Source organism: Podarcis gaigeae (genome assembly GCF_964106915.1).
Source record: "Podarcis gaigeae genome assembly, chromosome: 8".
Lineage (NCBI taxonomy): Eukaryota > Metazoa > Chordata > Lepidosauria > Squamata > Lacertidae > Podarcis > Podarcis gaigeae.
In genome coordinates this window covers 42,175,179-42,203,132 of record NC_139684.1, presented here as the reverse complement: position 1 = coordinate 42,203,132, position 27,954 = coordinate 42,175,179, and the positions used below count along the sequence as shown (strand labels likewise).

The 27,954-nt window shown below is 42.5% G+C and overlaps 1 protein-coding gene across 2 annotated transcripts; it reads right to left on the bottom strand.

Annotated features, from left to right (window-relative positions):
- Window positions 1–27,954, bottom strand: FBXO31 (F-box protein 31). 2 transcript variants are annotated; one of them, XM_083754560.1, is made up of 10 exons: window positions 27,533–27,943; window positions 16,440–16,511; window positions 15,669–15,755; window positions 7,286–7,362; window positions 7,011–7,178; window positions 6,784–6,858; window positions 4,873–4,982; window positions 3,833–3,986; window positions 2,898–3,286; window positions 1–2,182 (listed from the first exon to the last, which is right to left on the bottom strand). In XM_083754560.1, the coding sequence occupies exons 1-10, from the start codon at window positions 27,906–27,908 to the stop codon at window positions 1,960–1,962; spliced, it is 1,731 nt and encodes a 576-aa protein (XP_083610686.1). In that variant the 5' UTR covers window positions 27,909–27,943; the 3' UTR covers window positions 1–1,959. The 2 variants fall into 2 exon arrangements, with proteins under 2 accessions (XP_083610686.1, XP_083610687.1); XM_083754561.1 differs by lacking the exon at window positions 15,669–15,755 and having other exon boundaries at window positions 27,533–27,954.

Below are 27,954 nucleotides of genomic sequence, written 5' to 3'. Positions count from 1 at the left end.
TACTACAAATAATGGATTTATTGCTGTTGGTGCTGTAGGAAATGAAAAAGCATCTCCCCCGAGAAAGGGTTATGTTAGACCTGCCCAACCACCCTCCTTGCTCATACAGAAAGATTACAATTCTCCCTTCGTAATGCTACAGAAACTAGACATGCATTATATACGGTGATTACAGTGCTGCAAAAAAGCTAAGAGCAGATTCTTCCCTCCCAGTGGATAAACCTCAACAATGGGCATGGAAAGATAGTTTTTGTTGTTCATGTTATAATTCCTGTAATCCTAGGATTAGGGATACCCAAGGGATTTCTGCTGGAGCATCTTCCAAAGATACCCAATAGGACTCCAGAAGAAGTTGCATGAAATGTGGTATGGTAAGAGAGTGCAGTGGTTGATGTATTGCTCCTTCAAGGTCCGAGTTGTCCGTTTTGGACACTCTCTGTGGCAATTTCATGGGAATATGGTGGCTGGTCATTCTTCTTTCTCAGCTTCCCTTCCAGGTGGCTGAAGGACTTGAATATTTTGCAGAGGATGGGTGTTAAGAAGAGCTGGAAAGCTTTCCAAAACTGTAACAGTGGGGCAGAGGGCAAAGGAGAAAGAAAGCAAGAAATACAAAGATTCTGCAAATTAGACATATATTTGCAAGCTCCAGCTGCTTAAAAGGAGGTTGTTCCCATGAAGGATCCCTAGGTAGAGTAAAGGGAAATTACAGAACAAATTCTAGAATTGCATCAGAATCACACAGCTTCCCATAAGGCTTGTAGAGGGTGCAAACCGGAATGAGGGCACCGGGTATTAGTTGCATTTTGTAGTGCATACATGGCATGAAGGAAGAAACGTTACAGCTCCCAAGAATAGGTGGCTTGGGCCCAAGTAAGGCCAGAACTTGGCAAGACCCACTTAAAGTGCCCAAAGGTGGCAGCCATCTTGATTTCCATCAACCAAACCCCAGCAGCTTTTCCGATGATCTACTCCTTAAGCAAATGCTCAGCAGCAAGAGAAGGAGGCCAGGGCACCAGTGTCAAACCCTCACACAAGAGGCACAGTGGCTGAATGGCATGGGAAGGGAGAGAACAGGAGGGAACATCCAGTGTGTTGTGGAACTTATAATTTTTCAAGAAATAAAATAAATAATCATCATCACATCAACAGGCCTGAACCTGCAGCCACATAATGGGCTCAGAGACATGGGGGGAAATAAGAGAATATACAGCAAGGGTACCTCCTACTCAACTGCTCCAGAGGTCTCTTTGCCTACCCTAATTTCAGGTGGAAAAGAAAGGAATGCAAAGGAGCCTGTGAAAAGGTTAGGAAAGAGGCAACCAGGCTGTGTTGCATGGTCTCTCTCCCTTTCCCCGCATACCTCACTCACACAGAGTTGCCCAGTCAGAACTCTCACATTTAAAGGAACGCTTCCTGATGAGAAAACTAACATCTGAATCTCATGGCAGTTAGCCACAGATCACAATTTTTAACATGATTCTTAAGTGAGAGAGGCATGTTCAGAAAATAAGCCCAGGGCAACAGAGCCGTGTTGGAGAACAGCTTCTTGGCTCAGGGAGGATACCGAGTGGCTGCTGCTCATGTAACACACACACATACACACACAGAGACACACAATTATTTACACTGTCTGCAAAGTGCTGGTTTTGGTTTGTCCCCACTCAAGCACTAAACTTCAGGGGGGCAGGGAAGGAAAAGCAAGCATGCTAAGCTGCTACTACCTCGGCCAGCTGTCCTCCAAATATACAGACCTATGTTGCAAACTATGCATAAAATACTGTGGAAGTTTCATTCGTGTGTTAAGCAGTGTGTGTGTGTGTGTGTTTTCATTTTGGTAAAAAGTCCTCCTTGAGAAGTGCATTATGTCTCGAGCTCTCGTGGCTCCAAGGATGAGTGCTTTGCCCCTCAAGATGGAAAACATGAATCCCTCTCCCTTCCAGCTGCCAGAAGAAGCCGCCATCATGATGTAAGTAACTGGATGTTCTTCAACATTTCATCAAAAGCCTCCTGCGAGGGAGCATCTGCGTTCTGGAAGGAGTCCTTGATGCGGCTGTAGAGACTAAAAGACTGCAGCTCCAGCCAGATGAAGCCAAAACGGTCGTCATCAAACAAGACAAAGACCCCGGGTGTTCGCTCAGGGCTAGTGAAGCCATGGCCAGCTATGAGCCCCGTGCCGTAGAAACTAAGAACAAAAGAAAATAAAGGATCCAGTGATATACCTTCCACAGGAAAATCCAGGCATCACACACCTTGCCCTATCAAACAGAACTGCCAGGTTACCTGGATACAGAGATTTCCAAGAATTAACATATGCTATGCGACTTCCAGAGTTTCAAGCTCCCTATCTCCTCTAAAAAGCATTAATCCAAGATATGCTAATAGCTCCAACCAGAAGTTCCTCCCTGCTTCACACCCTGATAGAGCAGCAGCTCTATTCTTGGAAAAATTGGATCTCCTGGAAAGGGCTGGAGGCGGGGTTATTTTGTGTTTGTCTTTCTCTCTTTTCAATAATATTGTATTAATATTGTATTTGCTGCATTAAACAGTTTTTATTTCCACCAGATTATTATTTTTATTTTTTTTAAATTGTGCTTTATTATTGCTTTGTTATTTTCTTGTGTTATAATGTTATGATCTGGTAGTGCTTTCATCGTACCTTGGGTAAATTTTCTTTTTAAAGGGCAGGACAGAAATCATAATCATTGAAGCTTCTGTCATACATTGAATTAAATAAATGAGGAGAGGGGAGAGAATATTTTCTTTTCTGGGAGCAAATACTTTATAAAATATTGGGTCTGGCTGAACTGGACAGAAGCCCAAAGAATATTCATGGGCAATTTGCTCCACATCCTCCAGGGATGCCCCTTGAAACACAACTCTTGGCTTTTCATATTTACCATGCTCTGCAGGTCCGAGGGTAATCCTCATTCCTGGATGCAATGCCACCAGGCAGCACAAAAGGGCATGAGGCTGGGGGAGATCCCTGGGCCATGGCTCCCTCTTCAGTTGCAGGGCCTTCTGCTCCTCTGCCTGCTTCCTGCTGAGAGGGGCCTGGCTGTGGCTCCTCCTCCTCCTCTTCCTCTTCCTGGGCCTGCGGCTGGTGCTCCTTTTCAAGGCCACCCTCCTCCTCCTGCTGCTGCTGCTCTCGCCGCACCTGCTCCTGCACTTCCAGGACAATGCGGGAGAGTTCACTGAAATTGCTCAGGTTTTCAATATCAGGCAGCTGGATGGGATGCGCCAAGTCAATCTCCACTGTCTGCTGGCCAGCTGGGATGTTAGGGTCACCCTGGAGCATAGGCAGAAAGGAAAGAGAGCGGAATGACTTTGCTATGAATGCTAATGGCCACTGACTCCATCCCATTCCAGTGCCTCGAACAGCCTCTTCATCCTTGCCAAACCAGTTTCTCCTTGTTCCCTCCCCAGACCCTCATTTGAAACAGAACACATCCTGAACTACTGTGCCTTGCCTTGCCTGTATATTGTGGTACTAGCAATCTCTCTTCTCCACTCTGTTCATCACTTTCAGTAGGTCTTGCCCACTTCCTTTGCCCTGCTAGTCTAAGAAGCTGTACTATTTGTTTACTCATTGAGAACTGGTGTAATGTAGTGTTTAGTCGTGATCTAGAACTTGGGAAGCCATGCTGTACATTATGCTGTACATAATTTTATAAACTTCTATCTTGCCACCTCTTACTCACTTTTTCCTCAACTAAAAAGTCCCAAACGATGCAACCCTTTTCCTCAAATGGGAGTTGCTCCACTCCCTTGATCATTTTGTTTGGCATGGCAACAATGACAATACATACTTGAACAGAGAAAGCCAGATGCTCACTGTGATTTTAGTTCCTTTGGCCTTTTTTCCATGGAAGCTGAGCATGACTATTTCAAGACCATGGCTCCCATATGTCCCCTTGAAAAGGCCTGGCTTGATGAGATCAATGGCACTCCGTGGAGGGAGGTAGATGCGTCTGTATGTCAAGCAGTTGCTGGAATATTAAAAAGAACCACAGCTCGATATAATGCAGGTAGGCCACAACCTGTTTGGTGCAATTTCTGAATCACTGACAAGGCATGCAGTTTAGCATCTGACTAGATCACCTTCCCTGTTTTAAAAGCAATGATGCCTTCAAAAATCAAAACTCTAGCTCTCTTGCATGTTGAATGCAGCTTCGCCATGCGTGAGCAGAATCTGAAAGGGACTCAAATTAGCAGAGTGAGTTTCTGGTAGGGAGATGATTGAAAACCATGTTGCTGCGCACGTTTGGCCTTCCCTCTGTACCCACCATAGCTACTATTTCTTAGACTCAAGACCCATCTGCTCCCTCCATTCCTCATTGTTATGGTCTCCATTCACTGTCATTCCCTTGCACCATTCCAGTTCCTGCCAAAGGCATCTACAGCTTTTGAAGATGGGGAACAGAATTTGCCAAAACAAACCAATTCATGGTTCTAGCATTTATTTTTATCTGTAAGCTTCCTTGAGTCCCACTAGGTAAAAAGGTGAGGTAATAATAATGATAATAATAATACTTCTGCAAACCTTTGGGCTCACCCAAGTCTGCTGATACCTCCTGATCTTGTGAATGGATGGTACTGTTTAGGGTACATAAACAATGGCATGTAAACCAGAACATTGGAACTATAAGGAATTACGATGATTACAAAGGCATCGTAAGTCTCCACTGTTCTCTGAAGCAAAAAGCAACCACACCTAGATAGTGCACCCCTTCCCTTTCAAATGTTATCACTGTTTGGGGAGTTTGCAACTGTACTACTTTACTTGAACAATTTATTCTAAAAATACAGATTTCTCTCTCTCTTGTTGACTGCAGAAGCAGCAGAAGGAAAGAAGGGTCCTTCCCCGCCCCTTACTCATATTGACTGGTATAGATGAACTTCATCAAGATGAGCTCTTGCATGTGCTCATGGAAGATGTCTTCCAGAGTCCGCCCCCACTCCTCTCGCAGCCATGTCCGGAACTCCTACAACAGCACCCCAAAGAGAGAAGCAAAGTCAATGAGTTGCAATTGCCTGGGACCCCTTCCTCCAATAAGAAAGCACAGGTAGATATGGACAAGAGGCAATTGCTTTCCTCTAGTTTCATCAAGCTGCTCACCCAATTAAATGCCCCTTCCGGTTACTGGACTACAAATTCTAGAATTCCAAACAGATGATCCATAAACTGATCTGTTTGCAGAGCCAAAGGCAGAATGATTTCACACATTTAAACACAATAACTGGGTGCTTCCAGACACAAGCCTTCTTAAGGCCATTGTTTGTTGACTGTGAAACCACAGCAGATCTTCCAGACAATTGTAAATGAATCCCCTGCCCCCAACAGTTTTTTTGTTTTGTTAGATTTTCTATGTTCCAGGTGGTGGAACAGACAGGTGGAGGAAAAGGCACACAGTACTTTCAGAAGAATGACACCATCATGTGGAGTCACAGTAGAAAACACTGAACTGTGGAGAAGCCATCTCTTACACACATTTCCAAAGCTTTGTTTCAAGCATTTGCTTTAAGATGGAAGAATAAAAAAGAATCTGCTTCTGCAAGCATGGCGTCGTTTTAGTGTTACGACACGCATTGAACCCTCAGAGGATACAGATAGCCTAATTCATCCTAATGATCTTGCTGCAGACAGCATGATTACTTGTCAGCCGTGGAAGAGGATTTCTCACCCCACCCCCAGAAATTCCCAGCCCTGCTTGCTTCTTGACAATGAGCTGCTCGATCATGAAGCATATTCGTGCCAGAGCACAGAAGCAGCATTTCAGCCTTAACTCTGCATTGCCAACTGTGACTTTAATCCCCAACCACAGATAACTGTCTCTTCCTCCCTAGTCGATACAGGGCAACAGAGCCTAATTCATCAAGCCTCTCTGTGTGCCTGTGAACATGCCTAGGCCTGCACATGTGCAGTAAAGACCGAAATAAAACATTATGTGAGCTAACTTCCTCCCCAGTGGCACTAAATTACCACATATGTTGAAAAAGCCCTCTCTCATATGAACAGTTGCTGGTGGTAACCTTTGCTAAAGGCCAAGTTTTCAGTGCTTACATCAACAATGTTTATACAAAGAAGACATCGGAAGCTCATCTTAGAGCAGGTCTCCCTTCCCTTGGAACCTTTGTCTCAAGGTTTTCCTGGGAAAGGCGGAACAGCATTTTCCTGCCTTCTCTATTTTAAACAGGAGTGCCCAAAGGTCACACCAGAGGTTGTGTGCAATCTCTCTCTCATTCCTCTGCTGCATTTTCAGAAGCAGCCTTATATTATTAAATGAGGTGGGGTCAAGGCATACCACCACCACTCCTTGCAAACAGATAGTTATGTTCCATGTGCATTTCTCCCATAAGCTTTGAAAGTTGTTTGTCAGGCAGTATGGGGAGAAATGCACATGGAAAATAGCTTTCTGTTAGCTGCACAATCATTTGGATCGTGTCCAGAGCAATAAAAGTTTCAGTTCTTTAAGAGCCCAACTCAAGGAAGCTATAAGTCACTCCCTGGCTAGCAATGCAAAGCATAGACCACACTGAATGGCACTGAAGCACCTGGACAGCAGCTGACAGTTGAATCGACAAGTGACCTTTGGCTTTCAGGTGGTGGGGGAAGAAATCTAAGTCATGGGAAGTTTACTCAAGAAACCCTGAATCCTACCCCTGCTGGGGCTAATGGGCATTAGAGTATACTATATGGGGGGGGGTGCACAACAAGTTGACAACCCCTGCTTCATCCAACAGGCTGAAAAGCAGCTCAGGGTATCTTCATTACACAGGGCCTACCTCTTGCCTTCCTCCTGACATTCGGTGGTGATCCGTCTGGTTGCACTTTGTTGAAAACTCATCCTTTTTCACAATCTGTACATATTAAACAACAGTATTAAGCATTACAGGGCATAAATCCTCAATAAAAACAGACCCACAAACAGGCTAAAAATTACCCTGGCACAGAAGACCTTAAAAAACAAGTGTTTATTTTGCATGTGCAGCAGAGTGGATAGGTAGCTCACCTGAATATGCCCACTGTGGGGTCCCTTGTGGCCATACATGCACTCCACTGTGGCACTCTTTCTTTCCATTAAGTGGATCCTGAAGAGCGGCTTGACTCTCATTGGATCATCCACATGAGGGTCATGTGGGGGTAAGTACATCCAGCCAATAATGAACAAGCCATCTACCTGTCACAGACAAAGTAAGGAGAGTCAAAACCTGCTTTCTTTTCAGTCACTGTAGCACCTTAAACAAACTCCTGCTCTATGCAACATGGCAGAGCCTCTATACTCACCACTACGTTCAACAGCCCCCCATACGGACCGATGTCTGGCTGCCAGAGTCCCAAGATGTGCCGGTATCTGTGGAGCACTGGAGAATTGAAGAAAAAGCAAGAGATAATCAAAAGGCACACAGAAAGCTAAAGGGAGGGGAAATACTGAAGCAAAGGGAGAGTTTCGGTGGTGTCAAAGAGCTCCCTGTACAGCAGGGCTGTGTGTACTTGGCAATAAATCCAGACACCAAGATTCTATGCCCTGGGTGTATCATACAAATTAAAGAACCCTTTGCACCTATTCTACTCATTTTGTACAATTTACTCTACTGCAAAACACAGGGAAGAGGAAGGACTGCAGGACAGTCAAGACCTCACTTCAATATTAATGGGAATCTCAGAGATAACAAAGGTGTATCTCTCAATTTAAAATGAGAACTGAGAAGCAGCTTGGGGAACAAACTGGATCAGAGCAGCAGAGTGTAGTGGTGGAGAAGAAGATTTCTTAAAGCCCATCCCTCTATGTCATTTCCCTGGTTAACCCTTCCCTCTGCTAATAATTTTGCTGGGTGTGTAAGAGACAAATACACAAATTTCTCTTCAGTATGGCAAATAGCAGTTGGGTGTGTGTGTTTGATCAGAGAACATCCCCTCCCACTGTGCTCCTGCCTTTACCTAACTGAGCCCCTTCCCCTACCACTGCTTTTAAGCTTTGAGAAAAGCCATCCAAAGATATGGTCCTGGATTTCCCAACTTCACACTTTTCTTTTTTAGCCCCTGCTTTGGCTTCTTCAGCTCTGGCAATGGGAGAGAAACATTGCACCAGGGAACCTTCCTGCTTTTCCCTCTCTTTGCCCCAAATTCACAGCTTGTAGCACTGCCCTCTTCAGTAGTGCTGACTGCTGCTCTTTCGCCCTCAGCCATGTCTGAGGCAGGGAGAAGGGGGCTGGCACTTGATCCTTGTCCAAATCATCTCTCGCCTGCCTGTCCTGCAAGCTGGGGGAGGCTCCACAGAGAGCCAACACTGAGAAGAGGAAATGGGCTCCTCCCCAAGGAGTTTAAAGGGCCTTCAAACTATGCTTCCATCCCCAAGGAAGAAATCTCACTAAAGTAAAAGTAAAAAGGGTAGAGAATGTTCTTTCACCACCACTGCAGTCATCAGAAACATATTTTGCATTAAAGAGGTCAGGGTGTTATCATTACACTACTCAAGGGAGACGCCAGTTAAAGCAGTGCCTTGGTCACAATAAGGGACACTTAATGCCACCATGCCTCTAGCAAGGGAGGCCTCTGCAAAGGAAAAGGCTTTCACCAAAGGGATGTTTATGAGCTGCTTTCTAAGAAAACTGACAATCCTCACAGAGAGGTTTGCTCAAGACAATACGTTAAGTCATGCAAACATACCACTGTGAGTATCAAAGTCCCCCTGAGCTTTTGAGACACTTCACTGAAACTCTCCCTCTCACAGCAGAATGGAGTTAAGAAGGAAGGGGTTATCTGGAGCTATTCTGCCTAAAGTTAGGGAGGAATGAGAGGCAGCTGAACACAGGACAGAACTCAGTTGTAGCTGTGGAAATCAGAAGCACAATTTCAAAATAAAAATATTAAAGTGAATGAGACAATGCATTATTTTGATGAGCACTCTGTTTCAATAGGTCAGCAACCATCTGGGCAAGGGCAAGGCACTTCTTTCTGTTTTTATTTGGGATTCCCAAGCTGGAAGAAGCAGCTGTCAAATACTAAAAGCTTTGCTTCTAGCATCTGTAATGCTCATTGGTCAAACAGAGGCAACTGCTGTAAAGCATCGACTTTGCATGCAAAAGATCCTAGGTTCATCTCCAGGTAGAGCTGGGAAACCCTGAAGAACCACTGCCAATTGGTGTAGACAGTAATAAGTGAGACTAATGATCTGATTTGGTATAAGGCAGCTTCCTATATTTCTGAATGGTGACTAGCCTCACTTTCCTTTTTTTTTTTTTTTTATAAAGATATTTATTAGGGTTTTTTATAAAAAATACAAAAATAATAAACAACATTCCTTTTGTCTTAACAAATTTTCAAACCTTTTTGGACTTCCTCACGTTTCCCGTTCACACTTACATTGTAAATACATTTTTCCAAGCAAATTATCATGTAATTTATAGTCGCTCTTTTAAATGATAAATAACAATTCTTCAGCAATTTTTGTTTTCTAAAATCTCACTTATCTTCCAATTCAAATCCAAATTAGTGATGGCCAATTTTTTGTAATCAAGCACCCTTCTTAACATTCCACCAAATTACAATATTTTTGTAAATAAATCTTAAATTTCCTCCAGTCTTCTTCAATCTTTTCTTCTCCCAAGTCTCGGATTCTGCCGGTCATTTCCGCCAATTGCATATAGTCCATCAGCTGCATCTGCCATTCTTCCAGTGTGGGTAAATCTTGAGTTTTCCAGTTCTTAGCGATAAGTATCCTTGCTGCCGTTGTAGCATACATAAAGAATGTTCGGTCCTTCTTTAACACCTTCTGGCCGACTATACCCAGGAGGAAGGCCTCTGGTTTCTTAGTGAAAGTATACTTGAATACTTTTTTCAGCTCGTTATATATCATTTCCCAGAAGGCCTTCACTTTCGGGCAAGTCCACCAGAGGTGAAAGAATGTTCCTTCATTTTCCTTACATTTCCAACATTTATTTTCGGACAAGTGGTATATTTTAGCAAGTTTAACAGGGGTCATGTACCATCTATATATCATTTTCATTACATTTTCCTTCAGAGCATTACATGCAGTGAAGTTCAGCCCAGTGGTCCACAACCTTTCCCAATCTTCAAACATAATATTATACCCAATGTCCTGTGCCCATCTTATCATAGCAGATTTAACCATTTCATCTTGTGTGTTCCATTTCAACAGCAAGTTATACATTCTTGATAATATCTTACTCTTTGGTTCTAACAGTTCTGTCTCTAACTTCGATTTTTCCACCTGGAATCCTAACTTTTTATCATTTTTAAAAACTTCTTTAATCTGAGCATAATGTAACCAGTCTAGCACTTTACCCTTCATTTTCTCCAAACTCTGCAATTTCCAATTGTCACCATCTTTTTCTAATATTTCCCAATACTTTGGCCAATTGGCCTCCATATTGGGTCTCTTCCGGGCCTTAGCCTCCAGAGGTGAAAGCCACCTTGGGGTTTTGTTTTCCAACAAGTCTTTGTATTTTGTCCAGACATTAAATACAGCTTTCCTGACAATATGGTTCTTAAAGGCCTTATTGGTCTTGACTTTATCATACCATAGATATGCATGCCAACCAAATGCATTGTTAAAACCTTCCAGATCCAACACATCCGTGTCATCAAGAAGTAGCCAGTCCTTGAGCCAGCAGAAGGCTGCTGCTTCATAGTACAGCTTTAAGTCCGGCAGGGCAAAGCCACCACTTTCTTTCGCATCAGTTAGTATCTTAAACTTAATTCTAGGCTTTTTGCCCTGCCAGACAAATTTAGAAATATCTCTCTGCCACTTCCTGAAGCACTCCGTCTTATCCACAATTTGTAATGTTTGAAACAAAAACAACATCTTTGGCAATACATTCATCTTAATAGCGGCAATTCGGCCTAGCAAAGAAAGTTTCAATTTGGTCCAACAGTCCAAGTCTCTCTTAATTTCAGACCAGCATTTTTCATAATTATCCTTAAATAGACTCAGATTTTTTGCTGTTATATTTACCCCTAGGTACTTAACTTTTTTCACCAATGTTAGTTCTGTTTCTTTCTGAAACCGTTCTGACTCTATGTCTGTCAAGTTTTTCCCTAATACTTTAGTTTTCTGTTTATTTAATTTAAATCCCGCCACCCGACCAAAGTCTTGAATCAATTCCAAAACTCTTTTTGTACTAGATTCTGGCTCCTGCAGGGTCAAAACTAGGTCATCTGCAAAAGCTTTAAGTTTATATTGTTTCGCTCCGACCTGAATCCCTTGCACCAACCGGTCCCCTCTGATAAGATTCAGGAGCACCTCCAGGACTGTAATAAACAACAGCGGGGAAATTGGGCAGCCTTGTCGTGTTCCTTTTTCAATTTTAAACCCTTCCGTAACCACATTGTTGACTATCAGTTTTGCCTTTTGTTCTGAATATATCGCATCAATCCCGTTTTCAAAACCCCTCCCCACTCCCATTTCTTTTAAATTTCCCTTCATAAACTTCCAAGAGATATTGTCGAATGCCTTCTCCGCATCTATAAAAACTAACACTGCTTTGGTATTAATTTCTGTTTGCAACAGCTCCAAAATGTCAATAATATTCCTTGTATTGGCAAACATGTGTCTGCCTGGGAGAAAGCCTGCTTGGTCCTTGTGTATTACTTCACTTAAAACTCTTTTAAGTCTGTTTGCCAAAACTTCAGCAAATATTTTGTAATCCACATTTAGAAGGGAGATGGGACGGTAGTTCTTAAGCTGTGTCTTTTCAGTTTTTGATTTTGGTATCAATGTGATAAAGGCTTCTTTCCACGATTCCGGCGCCTTCTTCCCCTCCATAATCTCATTGCTGACCTCCATCAGTGGTTGTATCAGATAGTCATTTAATGTCTTGTAATACTTGGAGGTCAAACCATCTGGCCCTGGAGATTTGCCCAGTTTCATGTTCTGAATGGCAAGTTCGATCTCTTGTCGAGTTATTTTGCTATTCAAGAGTGTTCTATTTTCCTGTGACAGTCTTTTGAGCCCATTTTTTTCCAAGAATTGTTTAATTTCCATCTCATTTTGCGGCCCTTGAGTGTATAGTTTTTTGAAATATTTCTGGAAACACTTTCTAATTTCCACGGGGTTCTGGATATTTCTTCCATCAATTTCCAAATTTGTTACTGTATTCAACTTTTGCCTCTTTTTCAACTGCCAAGCCAGCAGTTTCCCACATTTGTTTGCCGATTCAAACGTTTTTTGTCTCATCAACTTAATCTTCCATTCAATTTCCTGATTTATCAATTTAGAATATTGTGCCTGGTGGAGTTTAATTTCTCTCAAGATCGGCTGCGATTTTGGATTTGCTCTTAACTTCTTCTCTAGTTCTTTAATTTCCTCCAAAATCCTGTCTTTCTTTTCATTCTGTGTCCTTTTCTTTATAGAATTCTGTTGTATCACTAGCCTCACTTTCCAATTCCTTACAGGAAGTGCGACTGAAGAGTCACTGGAATGTGAGTCTACTCAGAGAAGACCCACTGAAACTAATGAACCTAAGTTAGTCATGTTTATTAACTTCAACTGGCCTATTCTCGGCAGAGTTACTACTGGATGCCACCGACTGAGTCAGCATAGTTCATATCCCCATACGACTGGGATCAGGGGGAACTAAGCAAGACTGAGCCTTAGCACTTTTAAAATCAAAACTACCCATGTAAATCAGCCACTAAGCCAGAGGAACACCAAAGGGAGTCTCCTGTAGCGCACCCAAGCTCATCCATCCCATTGTTTCTCAAGGCCCTCACAGGACAAGGTTGCCACAGGTTCCCAGTAAAGCCTACCTGCTTTACAGCCCAGTTCAGAGGCTATCATCAAGCTAAAAGAAGGGTCACCTCAGAAAACAGCATTCCAAATATGTTCCTGTCATCCACACAACAGTTTAGCTTATGTCATAAGGAAAAAAGCCCACTGTGCCATTGGAATGGCTCCCATTCATAGAAACATAGGAAGTTGCCTTATACCAGGTCAAACTGTTTTTCCATCTAGTTCACTGTTGTCCACTCTGACTGGCAGCTGCCTCTGGCAGAGGTCTTGCCCTCATCTGCTTTCCTAATATTTTTTTTTTTTACTGGATATGGCAGGGTTTGAACCTGGGCTCTTTGGCATGCAAAGATGGTACCCTGACACAAAGCTTTAGCTCAGCCAATGTCAGGAATATGCTTCACACAGAACTAATGCACTGAGCAACCCAAGTTTCAGATATACTTTTGCAATTATACCTATAGAGCCTTAAACAGCTCAGGACCGCAGTACCTCAAGGATCGCCTATTTCCATATGAACCTACCTGGACTCTGAGATCATCTTCTGAGGCCCTTCTTTGTGTGCCTCCTCCACAAGAGGTCCAGAGGGTGGCAGCACGAGAATGGGCCTTTTCTGCAGTTGCTTCTCATTTATGGAATTCTTTACCCATGGCGTCTTCATTATACACTTTTAGGCACCAGCCAAAAATGTTCCTCATTAACCAGGCCTTTAGCTGACTGACATCCAATGCCAGTTTAAAATGTGTTGCGGAGTAGGAGTATTATTGGGTTGTTTTTGTTTTTATTATATATTTTGTGTTTTTATATTGTGATTTCATGTTGTAACTGCCCTGAGACCTACGAGTATAGGGCAGCATACAAATTTAATAAATAAGGCAAGGCAAAATAAAATAAAATAATGTGGTCAGGGGGATAAATGGCAGAATAAAGGGTCAGGAGCTTGTGCACTTCTAAATGGGACCTTTTACAAGAGCACATCTGTCCCTCTGCACAGCTCTGATGCATTTCAATCTTACTGGCAATGTTTCTTTCTTTAAGAGGCAACAATTCCAGAGATGCAGCCTTTTCCAACATTGCATTTCCAATTTGGGGGCAGCTGTGTATGTTAAAGGGTGCCCGGCTTGCAGCTCTTCGTTACCCAAAGCAAAACCACAGACTATTCATCCTGAGGGTTAATTGGCATTTTGGGGAACCCATGACCTAGAAGCATGTGAGCATCACATGGATGGAGCAGTGTGAATATAATGTGGATTTCTGAGCAGCTGCCTAGGACAGAAGGACTTGTTTTCATAAAATAAAGTTTCTATTTCACAGTGTTTAAAATCTTCAGACTGTTTAGACTGTGCTTCTTTCCTTTCACTATTATTTTACAGAGCTGAATATGTAATAGGCAGCCTCAAGATCCATTTTGGACCAAAATGAATGTACCAGCAGTGACTCTCAAAAATCCACTGATTTATTTTCCAATCAAACTCATACAAGAACCAGATGACTCAATGAAGAACTCACTGAATGAAAGCAGCTTACCAAGGGCTAGGAATACAGAGTTGCTGCTCAATATTTTTTTCCTTCTGTTTTTTGGTTTTAAAAAAAGCTACATTATTTCCAATTTCAGAATTCCAGTTTATGTTTTAGGGACTGCTACCCTTGCTGAAATGGAAAAACAGCACACACTTACATGGGAAGACCATAGGTTTCTGGCTTCCCAGCATGGATGTCACAATTTCCCAGAGCTTTCTTTGCTGCTCTAGAGGATCCTGAGTTACTGATCTACATCCCCTTGAATCTCTTTTTGGGATGGCAGAGATGCTTTGTCAGAAAGGAACTGCTTTGGGATCCAATTCAAAAGGGTATCACGCTACAGGCAATGGCTCTTTCCTGTGAACTACAGTGGTACCTTGGGTTAAGAACTTAATTCGTTCTGGAGGTCCGTTCTTAACCTGAGGTACCACTTTAGCTAATGGGGCCTTCCACTGCTGCCGCGCCGCTGCTGCACGATTTCTGTTCTCATCCTGAAGCAAAGTTCTTAACCTGAGGTACTATTTCTGAAGCGTCTGTAACCCGAGGTACCACTGTATTGGAGACCTGATCAGAAGCAAGAAGTTTTCTCACTTGGCTTAAAGACAGCAGTATTCTTGCTACAGCCAGGAAGCAACTGGGAGGGACTTCCCAGTCAGGGGTCCTCGGATACTGGCTTAGCTTACTTAGGTAGGCTTTTACTTCTGGTCCCATCCCCTGGCAAGGAAAGGGGGTTTGGGAGACAGGCCAGGTCTTCTCTCAATTGTGCAAGGTAGGGGGAAGGTCAAAATCAGCAGCAAGACTCCTTTATCACTGCTCAGAAAAGGCTCCTACTATATCTTACCTGCTTGAAAAATGCAATGGAGTTAGGTCTCTGAGGTAGGGATCTACAGGATGTTAGGTGTCCACCTTGCCAGAGGGGTGGGCAACCTTGCCCCTCGTGAGTAGATTTGTGGATGCCTTTCCCTGCAATAACCTGGCATATAATTCTATCAAACAGCTCCTGACTTGATGCTTCAACTTTTCAGCAGTTTCTTTTGAGATGCCAACATTTCATCTTCCTGGGTCTCATCCCCTTCCCCTAGTGTTGATACAAAACTCTGTGAGTGGGACTACAAGGCTCTACCCAAACTCTAGCCACCCTCAAGACGGTGCCATCTGCTCCAGAGACCCACAGCTATTCCTACCTTATTTGTTTCTAGCACTGCTTACTCCTATACCTTGACACAGCAGTGGTGGTTAGCATTCTTTCTTAGTCTGCTGGATTTGGCACCCGCTGCTCTCAAAACATATCCGTCCCGCAAATGGCCCTGGGAAGCTTAGCTTGTCAATTAAGTGGTGAAGCAGGCACACTCCATGCTAACACAACGCAAAAAACATTTGCCAACGGAAGGTACATACGGCAGGTGTAAACATCTCTGTATTCCATGTGCTCGTAGTCGGGAAGGATTTTCATAAAACGCCCTGATTTCACTCGTGGATTTATACCTGAGCAGACACAGCAGGGTGAGTATGAGAACTCTGGTCCTCTTTTTACCACCTCTTCTTACCACCACACCACCAGATGTTTTCAAACTTGGCATACTATTGTAGAAATGGAGGGTGGAAGAGGCTAGTCTGAAATAAGGGGCATCAGGGATGATCTCTTGCAGAGGTTTTTTTTAAAAATGAAATAACAGGAAATACTTTTAAGGGATTCTCTTTAAATCAGCAAAATATGGCTTACAGGATTGACTCCTTCAGCTCATGTTGCCAGTTGAAGGGTTGGGGATATTCAAGGATCTATCTCCAGACAGTAAATTCAGTGTGTGTCCCTACAATAGAAGCACCAGACTTATACATCACTGGGGAATGGGGAGCTGCTAAGCCTGCTAATCATAAACACTCATGTATAAAAGAGTCACACAGAGTGCTGATGCCTTTTAAAAATGTATTTAAGTTTAGAGAGATGGGAAATAAGAGGTAATGCTGTTCTAAATCTTGACATTTCTGGAGTGCATGTAAGTGCTAAATGACCTAATCTCAATATGGATTTACAGATAAGAGAAACATTGCTATTGACACACAGCTCTGCTGCGGTCTAGACTATTGAGTTGCTCAAGTTAAAAATTCACTTACAAATTCACTTTCAACAATGAAACTCAAAAAGGATCCCAAGCGCTTGACACTTACGTTTGGCATACACATCTCGACAGGACACTCCTGTGATCTCCAGCTTTCGCAGGTTCTCGCAGACACCATATTCTGCAATTAAATAGGTCAGGTCATACCATCTGCTGTCCAGAGGTAAGGATGTCCAGCAGCCTTTTCCATTAGAATCCTTGGAGCTTCCACTTAAGAAAGCCCTAGCAAGCTTCCACCTTGATTTTTAATCACACTGGCACTATCAGCTCTAGAATACAGTCAAAAAGCAACAAAAAGCCCATCATCTCCATGTGTTTTTCAATCTCTGTCCTAGCAGTCATATTTGTTGTTTTAAGTCCAGAATATAAATTCAACTTTTAAAAATGTTTCCTAATAATTGCTGAAAGTGTAAACAGGTAGATGGATTTTTTTTTATATGTGATGCACTTGCAAGAAAGCGAGGGTAATTTGGGAAGTAATACATGACAAAATAAAAAAGATGTTTAAAATGAGTATATAAAAAAAGCCCGAAACATTTCTGTTAGGAATCATAGGGGCAGAAATCCCAAAAAATGTTAAAGTTGTTTATCAGCAGCTAGGATTCTATATGTGCAGAAACAGAAGATGTTCCAACCAAAGAAGAATGGATAAGTAAGATAATGGACTATGCAGAACCAGCAAAATTAACAGCAAAATTAAGAGAATCTAATGATGAGTGTTCTGTGGAAGAATGGATGCCTTTTTTGGACTATGTAAATAAATATTATACTATGATGAACTTGCGAGTAGGATTTGAGCTATGAGCAACAGAAGTAATTAGATTATAATATTGTGATTTAATACATAAAAGATAGGGTGCAGCAGAACGGGAGAAACAACAACTCCATGGAAAATGGGGTGGTGCAAATGCTGTGGAGACAACATGAATTGCAAAACAATATGGACCTGGACAGGAAATGGACACTGGCTTGGAGGAGTGTAGACTGGAAAAGTGAAGATGAATAATGACTGAAAGGTGATGGATGGTGGAGAAGATAGACATAGATGGCAGCACACACCAGATGAAAAGAAAGGAAAACAGCTTATCTTTGTTGTTATGAGAAAGTAAGGGTTCACAGGGGTTTTTTGAATCACATGTTGAGGAAATCACTATATGGTGTATGGGATAAATATGGGATAACCCTGGTGGTTATCTCCACTTGAAGCCTTCACAGGAAAGGAGGAAAAAACATGAATAAGAATTGGGCAACATACAAAGATTTATTAGAAGAGGATAAAAATCAGCTAAAACTGAAAAAATCTTACAGGTTAGTTACAATACCACCAATTGAAAATCTTTAAGGCTGATAAAAAATAGGTTTTGTGATGGAAATTTTGGAATTAGATTTATTAAAAAATAAAGAAAAACAACTTTCCAAAATGTACAGATTATTATTAGATTGGGAAGTAAAGGAAGAAGAGGTAAAATCAGTCATGGTTAAGTGGACGAAAGATTTGGTTACAATATTCAAATGGAGGAATGGGAATTCATGGCCCGTTCACTATAAAAGAAAATTTTATGAAGATGCTATACAGGTGGTACATCACCCCCAACAAACTGTCCAAAATGTACAGAACCAACTCAAATTTATGCTGGAGGTGCAGAGAGTTAGAGTGCATGATGTACCCCATGTGGTGGGGTTGCAAAAAAAATAAAGAGCTTTTGGGAACTTATATACAATATTTTTTTAAAAAAAACTGTTCAAAATAACATTCAGTAAGAAACCTGAAACCTTCCTATTAGGCATAATGGCATCAGACATCCCAAGGGAGAAAAGAAGGAATTTTTTTTAATGCAACAACGGTGGCAAGGATGCTGATTGCCAAGGGATGGAAAGGAGATAAAACTCCACCAAAGGAGGAGTGGCAAGTAAAAATGCTTGATTATATTAAACTAGCATACTGTATATGACAAAAAAGATTGGAGATCGATCAACCCAAAAGTTCAAAAGAGAATGGGAGATCTATAGACAATATTCAGAAGAACAGTGTCCCCATATAAAAACTTTAGAATGCTTTGAAAAACACTCAGAATTTATTAAGGTATAAAGAAGTCAAACAAGATTTAATAAAGACAAAGTTTATTGAAAAATAGAGGCAAGTAATTAGGAAAACAAAGAACCCATATCAAGGAAGTCGGAAGTTGATGGTCAGAACAATTTTGTGAATTTGTGATGTATTGTTCTACTGTTTTTTGTTTGTAAGAGATGTATCGTGTTGCTTTCGTTCATCTTATTTCCTTTTCCTTTTTTCAAGCTTTTGTTGTGTGTATGTTTTGATTTTAAACCAATAAAGTTTAATTTAAAAAAGAAAAAAAAGAAAAATTAATATAAAAGTAATAAGTAATGCTTTAAAGTGGATAACCTCTTTTGTTCTTTAAGGGAATATGTTATTGTTATGTAAATATATGAGCAGGAACTGATCAAATAATAATTAATAATTGTAAATTGAATATAATGTAATTTCAAGCAGCAATGGGGGCGGGGAAGAAGGACACACCTAGGACGAAGAGTGGGAAGTTAAGTTTTGGGGGAAATTGTATTAAATTTGATGTAATTTGGCACTGATTTATTTAAAATTGGGAAATCTAATAAGAAAAGGAAACGAAAAAGAAAAAGGGAAAGGAAAATGGGGTGGGATGTTGATAAAAAGAAAGAGAAAAGATGAAATTGCATCTTGATTTTATAGATTAAAAATATTGAAACTTAATAAAACTCATTGGGTCAAAAAGCTTTTAAAACTGGGTTATTCAGCTTCCATTTCCACTTCTATAAAATGACATTAATGGCATACCAGTGCATTTTGGAACAGACTCTGCCCGCCCGCCCGCCTACCCCGTCATGCTACTGACTCCACGTGTATATGACTTAATATGTCTTGTTTTACTATGGCTGCCAAGATTTGCAAAAAAACAAAACAAAAGCATGGCATGGCAAGGGATGAGAATGTTAGGCCACAACACATGGCTAGTGAGCTGCAGTTGACTTCTAAGGGAACAAATTGTGGCAGCTGCTTTTTACTGTAAATTTAAACAGGACTTGTTGGGGGGTGCGTGATCACATATCTATCCCCCAGCATCAAATTCTAAGCATTCAGCAGGATTGGTCCCTACCAATCCCATGTAATGAAGGATCCCTGAGTGTTTTGGAACATGGGCACAGTGCAGCCTGCTCCCTTGCCAATCAATGCCATGGCAATGGCACCCTCTCAGTTCATTGCACTGCGTATTGCTGGATGTTTCTAACTATAAACACACACAAATGGCTTTTGCTACATTTTGAAAAAGAAAAACAATTCACAGGAGTTAGGTCAATTTACAAAACTGCTACAACCACCATGGGGGAGGAAATAAATGACAAAACGGAAGGCACCCACAGCCACTACAGACCACATGCCCGTCTACCAGTACCAAGAGTCTATTTGTTCCAGGCCTTAGATGTACTAGTTAAAATCAGGCCAGCTTTCTAAAGTAGAAGATTTAAACTGCAGCTTTACACTTCTAGCACCTGCTGGACATCAGACACCAAAGATCTTCTGACACAAAGCTCATCCATAACTACAGCGGCTGAGGGTTTACCCATTTCTAAATTAGTGATCACAGCCTCTAACTTGCAGAAGCCATTTCAGGGTACACCATATGATGTGTTTATTTGCACATATGTCTAAGAAAGACTGTCACACACTATTTTAAAGAGAACCTGAGTTAGAAACTGTGATATGAAAGCTAAGAGCTAAATGGCACCTTAAACCTCCATTATGGGAGCAACAACGGAATGTCTAGGCGCACTTTTTTTATAACAATACCTGTAATACAAAGCTCAAAATGAATGAATTGCAGCTAAAATATTATGTCCATTTTTCACATGGTCTAGTCCTTCCCCTGCTCACCCCCTAATATTCTTAAGGGGGGTCTCTTCTCCAGTCTTCAGAGAGAAGCTGGAAGTGGGGAGGCAGAAAAAGGTCCTCCTTTCCTTCCACTCTGCAGTTTTAATCTAAAATCTTAGGTGCAGTATTGTGCCCAGAGCTCAGAAACTGCTTGCACTAATGAAATTCCCTGTCGCAAAATGTGCCTAGAACAATGGGAGTTCCAAACACTGAGCAGAACTATAACACAACTACAGGTTTCCAAGATAAGGGGCAAAAGACTTTTAGATCTGGGTGCAGGTTAAGACAAGCACTCTGGGCATTAGTGAGTAGGTCCCTTAGCAATGGCTGGAAAGAGGAACAATATGAAGTGGAAAAGGTCAATTTTTAAAAAATTGTACCAAGAAGCTGATCCAATCAAATATCTCTCAATAGGCTCAAATGCACACAGATCACCCTTATATCTGAAAAGTTACTCCTTTAACTCACACCAAATTTAAAAAACAAACAAAAAACAAAGCCTGTATTTATACAAGAGTGAGCTATCCAGTACCAAGACAACAGTCCTCAGGCTTTGCCAGTCTTGCTTTCTCATGATTCAAGTTGCTCTGATAATTCAATAGCTACAAGGGCCACCAGTATTGTTAACCCAGCCCTATTTTATTTTTAGAGTAGTCCGAAGTTTAACTGAGCAATGTGACTTCCAGCTGTGTGTACAGGATTGCAGACTTAATCAATGTACGGCACATAGCAGTTTTAAACATGTTAAAGCAGCCTTTTCCAATCTGGTGAACCATTACTGTTTTTCTACTATGCAGGATTGTTGTAAGGTTTTAGTGAGATAATGTATGTTAAGCGCTCTGAATACTGTAAAGCCAAGTATAATAGTCATTTATTCTGGATACCGGGGGTGGTGACTGGATACTGGGCTAAAAATCTCAGAGTATTTGACATAGGTACAGACATCTAGAAAAATCAATATCCTTTTTGCTTCTTACAATAGGCTGTTGCTTTTTTCTGTGATAAATACTGCACGGTTACCCTTAAGGCTATTAAAACACACAAACAACCACTCTCGCTGCTGCAAATCACCAGAGAAAATTAAATATTAAAGCTGTTCTATGCAGATAGAAATGTATACTCCTAGCAACAAACAGAAACCACATACTATAATCTGGACATCTTCCGGGGAGATTAGGGTTCAAATCCCCATTTTGCAAAGAAGATCACTGGGTGACCTTGGAGAGGAGAGAAATACCCGCTTCCTGAGCTCCTTGGATGACAAAAATCTGATTAAATTAACAAAATTAGAGAAAATAGCCATGCTTTAAGTCTGTACTAGCAGGAAAGGCTGAAAACACCATATAGTTTAACTCCCTGTTCAAAGGCAAGGTTACTCCTGCCACAGTCCGGACCCTCCTCTGCCACAAGCAGGTGCCCCACAGAGATACTTGCTCAACAAGTAGCTCCAGATAAGTCAAAGTGAACACTGCATACTCGGATGGGATGGGCAGAACACATCCAAAGTCACTGCTAGTCTGATCTGGAGTAAATTCCTTCTTGGTGTGAGGAAACACCTTTGCTTATCTACTCTACATGAGCCAAGGTCTAACTCACTAGGGCATGGGTAGGCAAACTAAGTCCCGGAGGCCAGATCCGGCCCAATCCCTTCTAAATCTGGTCCACGGATCGTCCGGGATTCAGCATGTTTTTATATGAGTAGAATGTGTGCTTTTATTTAAAATGCATCTCTGGATTATTTGTGGGGCATAGGAATTCGTTCATTATTTTTTTCAAAATATAGTCCGGTCCCCCACAAGATCTGAGGGACAGTGGACCGGCCCCCTGCTGAAAAAGTTTGCTGACCCCTGCACTAGGACTTTCCTATTAGCTATCAGGTGTGGGCCAGGCTTATTCCCTCCATTTCAATGAACAGCAAAGTGCTTGCGGTCAGGGTGGAACAGCTGGTTCAACTGCAGTCTAATCCTAATAGCTTCAGTCACCCTGTCTTGCATTCTAAAGCTACAGGAATCTGCAAAGCAAGTTGTCTGTTAGCCATTCATGCCCTCTGTTGAACTCAATCCACTATTCACTTTGCCAGGAGGGCTCACTGCCACACCCTGGACACTTTCTTTTAAAGACAAAGGTCAAATCACTTAGCATTTAAAAACAAACAAATGGAGCATGGAAACTGTTGATTAATCAAGGTAAACTGAGCTACAGGGAGGAGAGAGAGGTGCCAATTTGCTTCCACACCCGGGGAACAGTCAGTACCACCTATTTATAGCTTTGCCCGAAAAGTGAATTGAAATCCACAGCTCCACAAAAATCGCAGAATCTACTTACTCGCAAACTCCAAAAAAGTAAAAGGGAACAAACATACAGACAACACAAAGTAGGCAGTTACCAGCATGACCCACAAGTGTACTCCAAGCCGTCTGGAATTGCTGCATTGAGTGCCAACTGCCATGGTCTAGTTCAGGGGTCTGCAACCTTTAAAAGAGCCACTTGGACCCGTTTCCAAAGAAAAAAAACATGGGAGCCGCAAAACTCGTCATTATAAAAACAACTTTTTTGTCACTTTTTTATTATTTCTTTGTTTGACCCCTCAGAATTACTCCTCCTCATAGAAATAAATGTTAAATTAACAAGTTACCTTTTGTGTGTGTGTGTTCTTCACTCCCCTTCAAAACAGTGACCAGCGTACATGCCCCTTACAATGTAGCGGGCGGGCGGGCGGGAAGGTGACGTCGGGACGGTGCGTTACTAACGCACACACCGCCCCCATGCGACGTCACAGCCATTACAGCGCCCGCCACAGTGGGGAGTGTCGGGGTGCACAATGCGCCTCCTCCCCTCGCTAGTATCCGCCCGGAGCCGCGGCAAAGGTGTAAAAGAGCCACATGCGGCTCCGGAGCCGCGGGTTGCTGACCCCTGGTCTAGTTGCCCACATGTGCTATGAATCATCTAGTCCAATTCCCTGCAATGCAGGAATAGGTAGCTGTTCCATATGGGAATCAAACCTGCAACTTTGGTGTTATCAGCACCATACTCTAACCAACTGAGCTATTCAGGCTAAGTTGGACATGCTTGGGGAAATCTCTCTCTTCTTGATGAACTACAAGAGAGAAACAAAATTAAAAAATTCCTTCCAGTAGCACCTTAGAGACCAACTAAGTTTGTCATTGGTATGAACTTTCGTGTGCATGCACACTTCTTCAGATACTGTAACTAAAAGAGAGAAAGGCCATTAAAACAACTTGTAATTTCTGGCACATGGCAGAGCTTGGGTTTTTAAGGAGGGAAACCCTCTGAGGACAAAATAAGGCCATAATAAGATGCTGGCACATTTAATAGTGGGCGGTGGTGAAAAAGAAATAAACATTTCTGTCTTGGTGATGATTGCAAACCTGACTGCAAGGCAATTAGGGGGCTTCAGAGACAATGTTACCTGCATGAATGGGATTCTGTCATAAGAAGCAGAATTAGGCAGCATCTGCAACATGTGGCTTCTATATAAGCACTTATATTAGTGTCATATTACAGCAATACAAAATGCTGTATTGGATGGCTCTGAAGATGGTAAAATCACATTCTTTGTGGCTAAAATATTGAGTTTGATCATCTCACACTCAAATATGTGTTTCTAAATGGAAAATAAACAAATAAATAAACATGAACCACACTGGATGGTAACCATGTCTTATCTGACTCCAGCAGCTTGCATGCCAGTAACCCAAAACCTATTATCCCACTGTCTGGCATCTTAGCTCTGACGTCAACCCAAACCAGAAGTTAAAAACACCAACTCCACCACTACCAACAACTGTGCAATATCAAAACTCTCTAGATGTACCTGTGGTTTGGGTCTGCCAAGCATGGTCTGTTTATGTTTATTTGCTGCTTTCTTCATTATTTTCTACATTAGGAAAAACATACAACGATCCAAGCCTTTCTCATAAAAGAAAATGGCTGATTAGTTCCAAAAAAAGGGTATAAAATTATATCCAAGAACAGACAATCCATATTTAACCATAAATTAGGTTATGGTTTTTGTTATCTATTTTTTCCCTAGCTCAATACAAGCAGGTCATTAGATAATAATCTGTCTTGGCAGGGCAGACATTAAGACCCTTGAAGATTTAGATATTCTGTTTTATGGATGGGGGCTATATTAGATTTAGACAACCAGGAATATCCCTTCCAGCTATAGAAAAGGCTTAAGGAAAACAGAGCTTTGTACCCAATTTAGAAAACTGATGAGGCCTCTGTGTACAACTGCCATGACATTCAGTGGCACAAAGAAAGATGCCACCCCTTTATTTTCCCCAATAACTCTGATGGAACTAAGATGGCACTTGCCCAAAATCATGCCAGGCAAGAAAGAATGCAGCAAGCTGAGGCAACATGATGCAAAATCCATTTAAAGTGTGTTCCAAGCCTATCCACAAGGATGAGTCAATGTTGGCAAATAGCCTCAAATGAGGCTATCAAACAAATTAGAAATAAATTCTTGCAGCTGCAGACAGCATTCTTAATGTACCCAAGTCTCCGGCTCACCCAAATGCAGTTGCTGGCTGCACTCAGATGTCCAACCCCAAAGTTCTTCTTGGCAAGGCCAAAAAGCATGACTTCATAGCTGGCAACAGATACAGCTGGTGTGGGTCCTCACTAATGGGCCAGAGGGCATGAATCCATTTGCAATATGAAGAAGAGGAACGAAATGTGCATGGTAGGATGTGATCTTGCTGGGAAATGTTCAATAGAGCACCAATTGAAGCAGGCAAGCAATCCCCTTAAATGTATTGTGGTTGGGGTTCCCAAATTTAGCAATGCGGGTACCAGATGCATGAATGACACCTGCCATCAGTGTATCCTTCATACCACAGACTTCACCCTAGTCTTTGAACTCTCAATATCATCTTGGCCTTCATATTTCCTAGGTGAGCAAGGAAGCACTCTTCATCCCAAGTGTTGATTTGAGAAAACTGAGGAGCTACTAAGGGATACCTCCATGCCTGGGTTCATCACTCTCAATCCAATAGCAAGCTGAGATTGCTGGCTAATCATCTTATAAATAAAAGCTGATGGGATGGACCCTTTAACATGTAAAGTTGCCTCATGTTTTGCCAACTTGCAACTCACCAAGCCAAATGACTCCCATCCAGGGACAGCCCAGGACACTTTGCCACTAGAGGCAAAACAGAAAATGCTGCCACTGCATGCCTGTTGTGACCCACCTGAGTACCCACTGCCACCCTGTGCCACTGGGTGGGTGTGCAGCAGCAGGCACACAGGGAAGGAGGCAGCAGCTGGAGTTTGCCACCCTAAGAAAACTGCCTCATGGGCAGGTTGGCCCTGAAGCTACTGAAGGGTAGCTTCCTTGTGTTATTTGCCACCTATAATAAAATAAAATATAATTGGGGAGATGGCCAAGTACCCAACAGTTCACAGTACATAGTTGCTGGGCTGTTCTTAGCTTGCTGCAACACAGTTGTACAGGCCTAGTTTATGTCATTGGTTTGTGATTTACATGTATTCGTACCTCATAAGACTGAAGTGGAGTTCTATAAATGCCAGCATTTTACATTACTAGAGTAGTCTATAAAAGAGTTGATGTCAAAACTAGTCTCTACCTATTTTCGGGATAACTCAGTATTCTATAAGTATTTTTTTATCAGCAATTTTTCTTGTACCTCAGTTTATAAGCTAGATACAGCAGAGCCTTCCGCTGGTCTACTTCACTTTGTACTGAAGCCTAAGTTTCTAGACTAGTTTCTTTCCCAGTGGCTCATAGGATTTGAGATCCATGTTTTTGAGAAGAGCTTCTCCTGAACTTCCTGAATTCTGTCTTAACTGTACTTCCACTAAATCTTCCCAAATCCACCTATGTTTCCATTCCTGCTTTCTTCGCTCTCGTCTAATTTATGCTGCCCATTTTTAGGTATGTGCCATGCTGCTGATATGCTCAATCTCGAAACATAGATGTGAATGGTATTACAAGAATTACAGAATCACAGGATAGGGAAAGACCAGGAGGTCATAAATCAATCTACTATGTCAAGGCAGAATCCTCCATGCCTCAGCTCCATTATCCTTTTAAGTTTGTGTGTTGCACAGTTGTTATGCTGTAAGCTGTCTTGCAACCTTCTGTTGAAGGGGTGGAGTAAATAATTTCTAAATATCCCTTCACAAGTTTCAAGTTAGGCTACAAACAAACAAACAAACAAACAAACAAAAAAAGCTCTGGTACTTTAAAAGATAAAAGGTCACAGTGCAAGGCACTCCTATGCCTCAAGTCTTTTAAGCAAATTTCAGCTGCCCTGCTTCTAATTCAATTACCCTGATGTTTTTAAAGCTTTGACTTTATGGGTTTCCCAAGATACAGATAGTCCCTTTCTTTTAGAATGCAATTTTGTCTGGACAGTAAGAACTTCAGAAAAAGTAGCTCTGCCTGTTGTTTGCACTGCAAGAGGCAGTACTTTAAAAACTAACATTTACTGTGGCAGAAGCATTTGTGAGTATCAGCTTTTGATCTGATGAATTCACCTGTAGCCCATGAAAGCTTTTGCCACAATAAAAATCTGTTTGCCTTTAAGGTGCCACCAGCCAACCCTTTGCTGTTTTTTCCATCTGAACTACCAGCATTCATTTCCCAAACAAAAACACCAGTGTCACATGGTATCCTCTTCTGCTGGCATCATCTGACCTAGCCAGGCTGTGAACATACCATATATTTAAATCACATTCAAAGTTCCTCCCTCTAAGAATCCTGGGGACTGTTAAGGCCAGGTATTGATAATTGAAGATTAACTACACTTCTCAGGATTCTCTGGAGTGGTGCAATTTCCTTTAAAGGCACAGTGTGTATGCAGCCCATGATCCCCACCATTGTTTGGTGAGATTAATGAACTCACCAGATTTAAGGCTTCCAACTCTCTGCAACTTGAGCCTTATTTTCCTCTATTTTGAGCCTTTGCCTCCTTCCTTTAACCTGCACCCCTTCTGCAGCTCCTCCACCCAAATCAGCTCTCTTCATTACTGCTTCCTCCTCCCACCTTAAACTTCTCCAAGCCTTGCAGAGATCCAGGTCTGCGCATCTGTCTGTGGGCATGGACAAAGCTCCCCTTGTACTCCTGTGCTATATTGGGGGGGGGGGGGAGATGGGGAGCGAGGATTCGGCCGGGTCTCCTCAGAAATGGGAGCGGGTTGCTACGTACACACGGAGGGAAGCTCACCTTCCTTGCACCTCCGGCGCCAGATGGTGTCGGTGCGGAGGATGCGCCTAAAGGCGCTGCAGACGAGGGCCAGGTTGGGCAGGTCGGTGCCGGGCAACGAGCCGAATATTTGCACCAGCAGCTCCGGTGGGAGGTCGAGGAGCGAGAGCGGAGCCCGGCCGCGAGGGCTGCTCTCGGCCAAGGCCGCCCCCTCGATACGCTCCTCGGCAGCGTCGTCGTCCTCCGCCGCAGCCGCCTCCCCGCAGCCGCCGCCGCCTCCCTCCTCAGGGTCCGTGTCTGGCTCGCTGCTGTCGCCCGCCGTCCCCTTTTGCTGAGCCCCCCGCCGCCGGCAGCCCCGCGCCGGGCCCACGCCGCAAAGCCGAGCGCAGACCGCCATGACGGACCGACGGGGCGAGCGCCTCAGCTGCGCTTTCTCCTCGCTC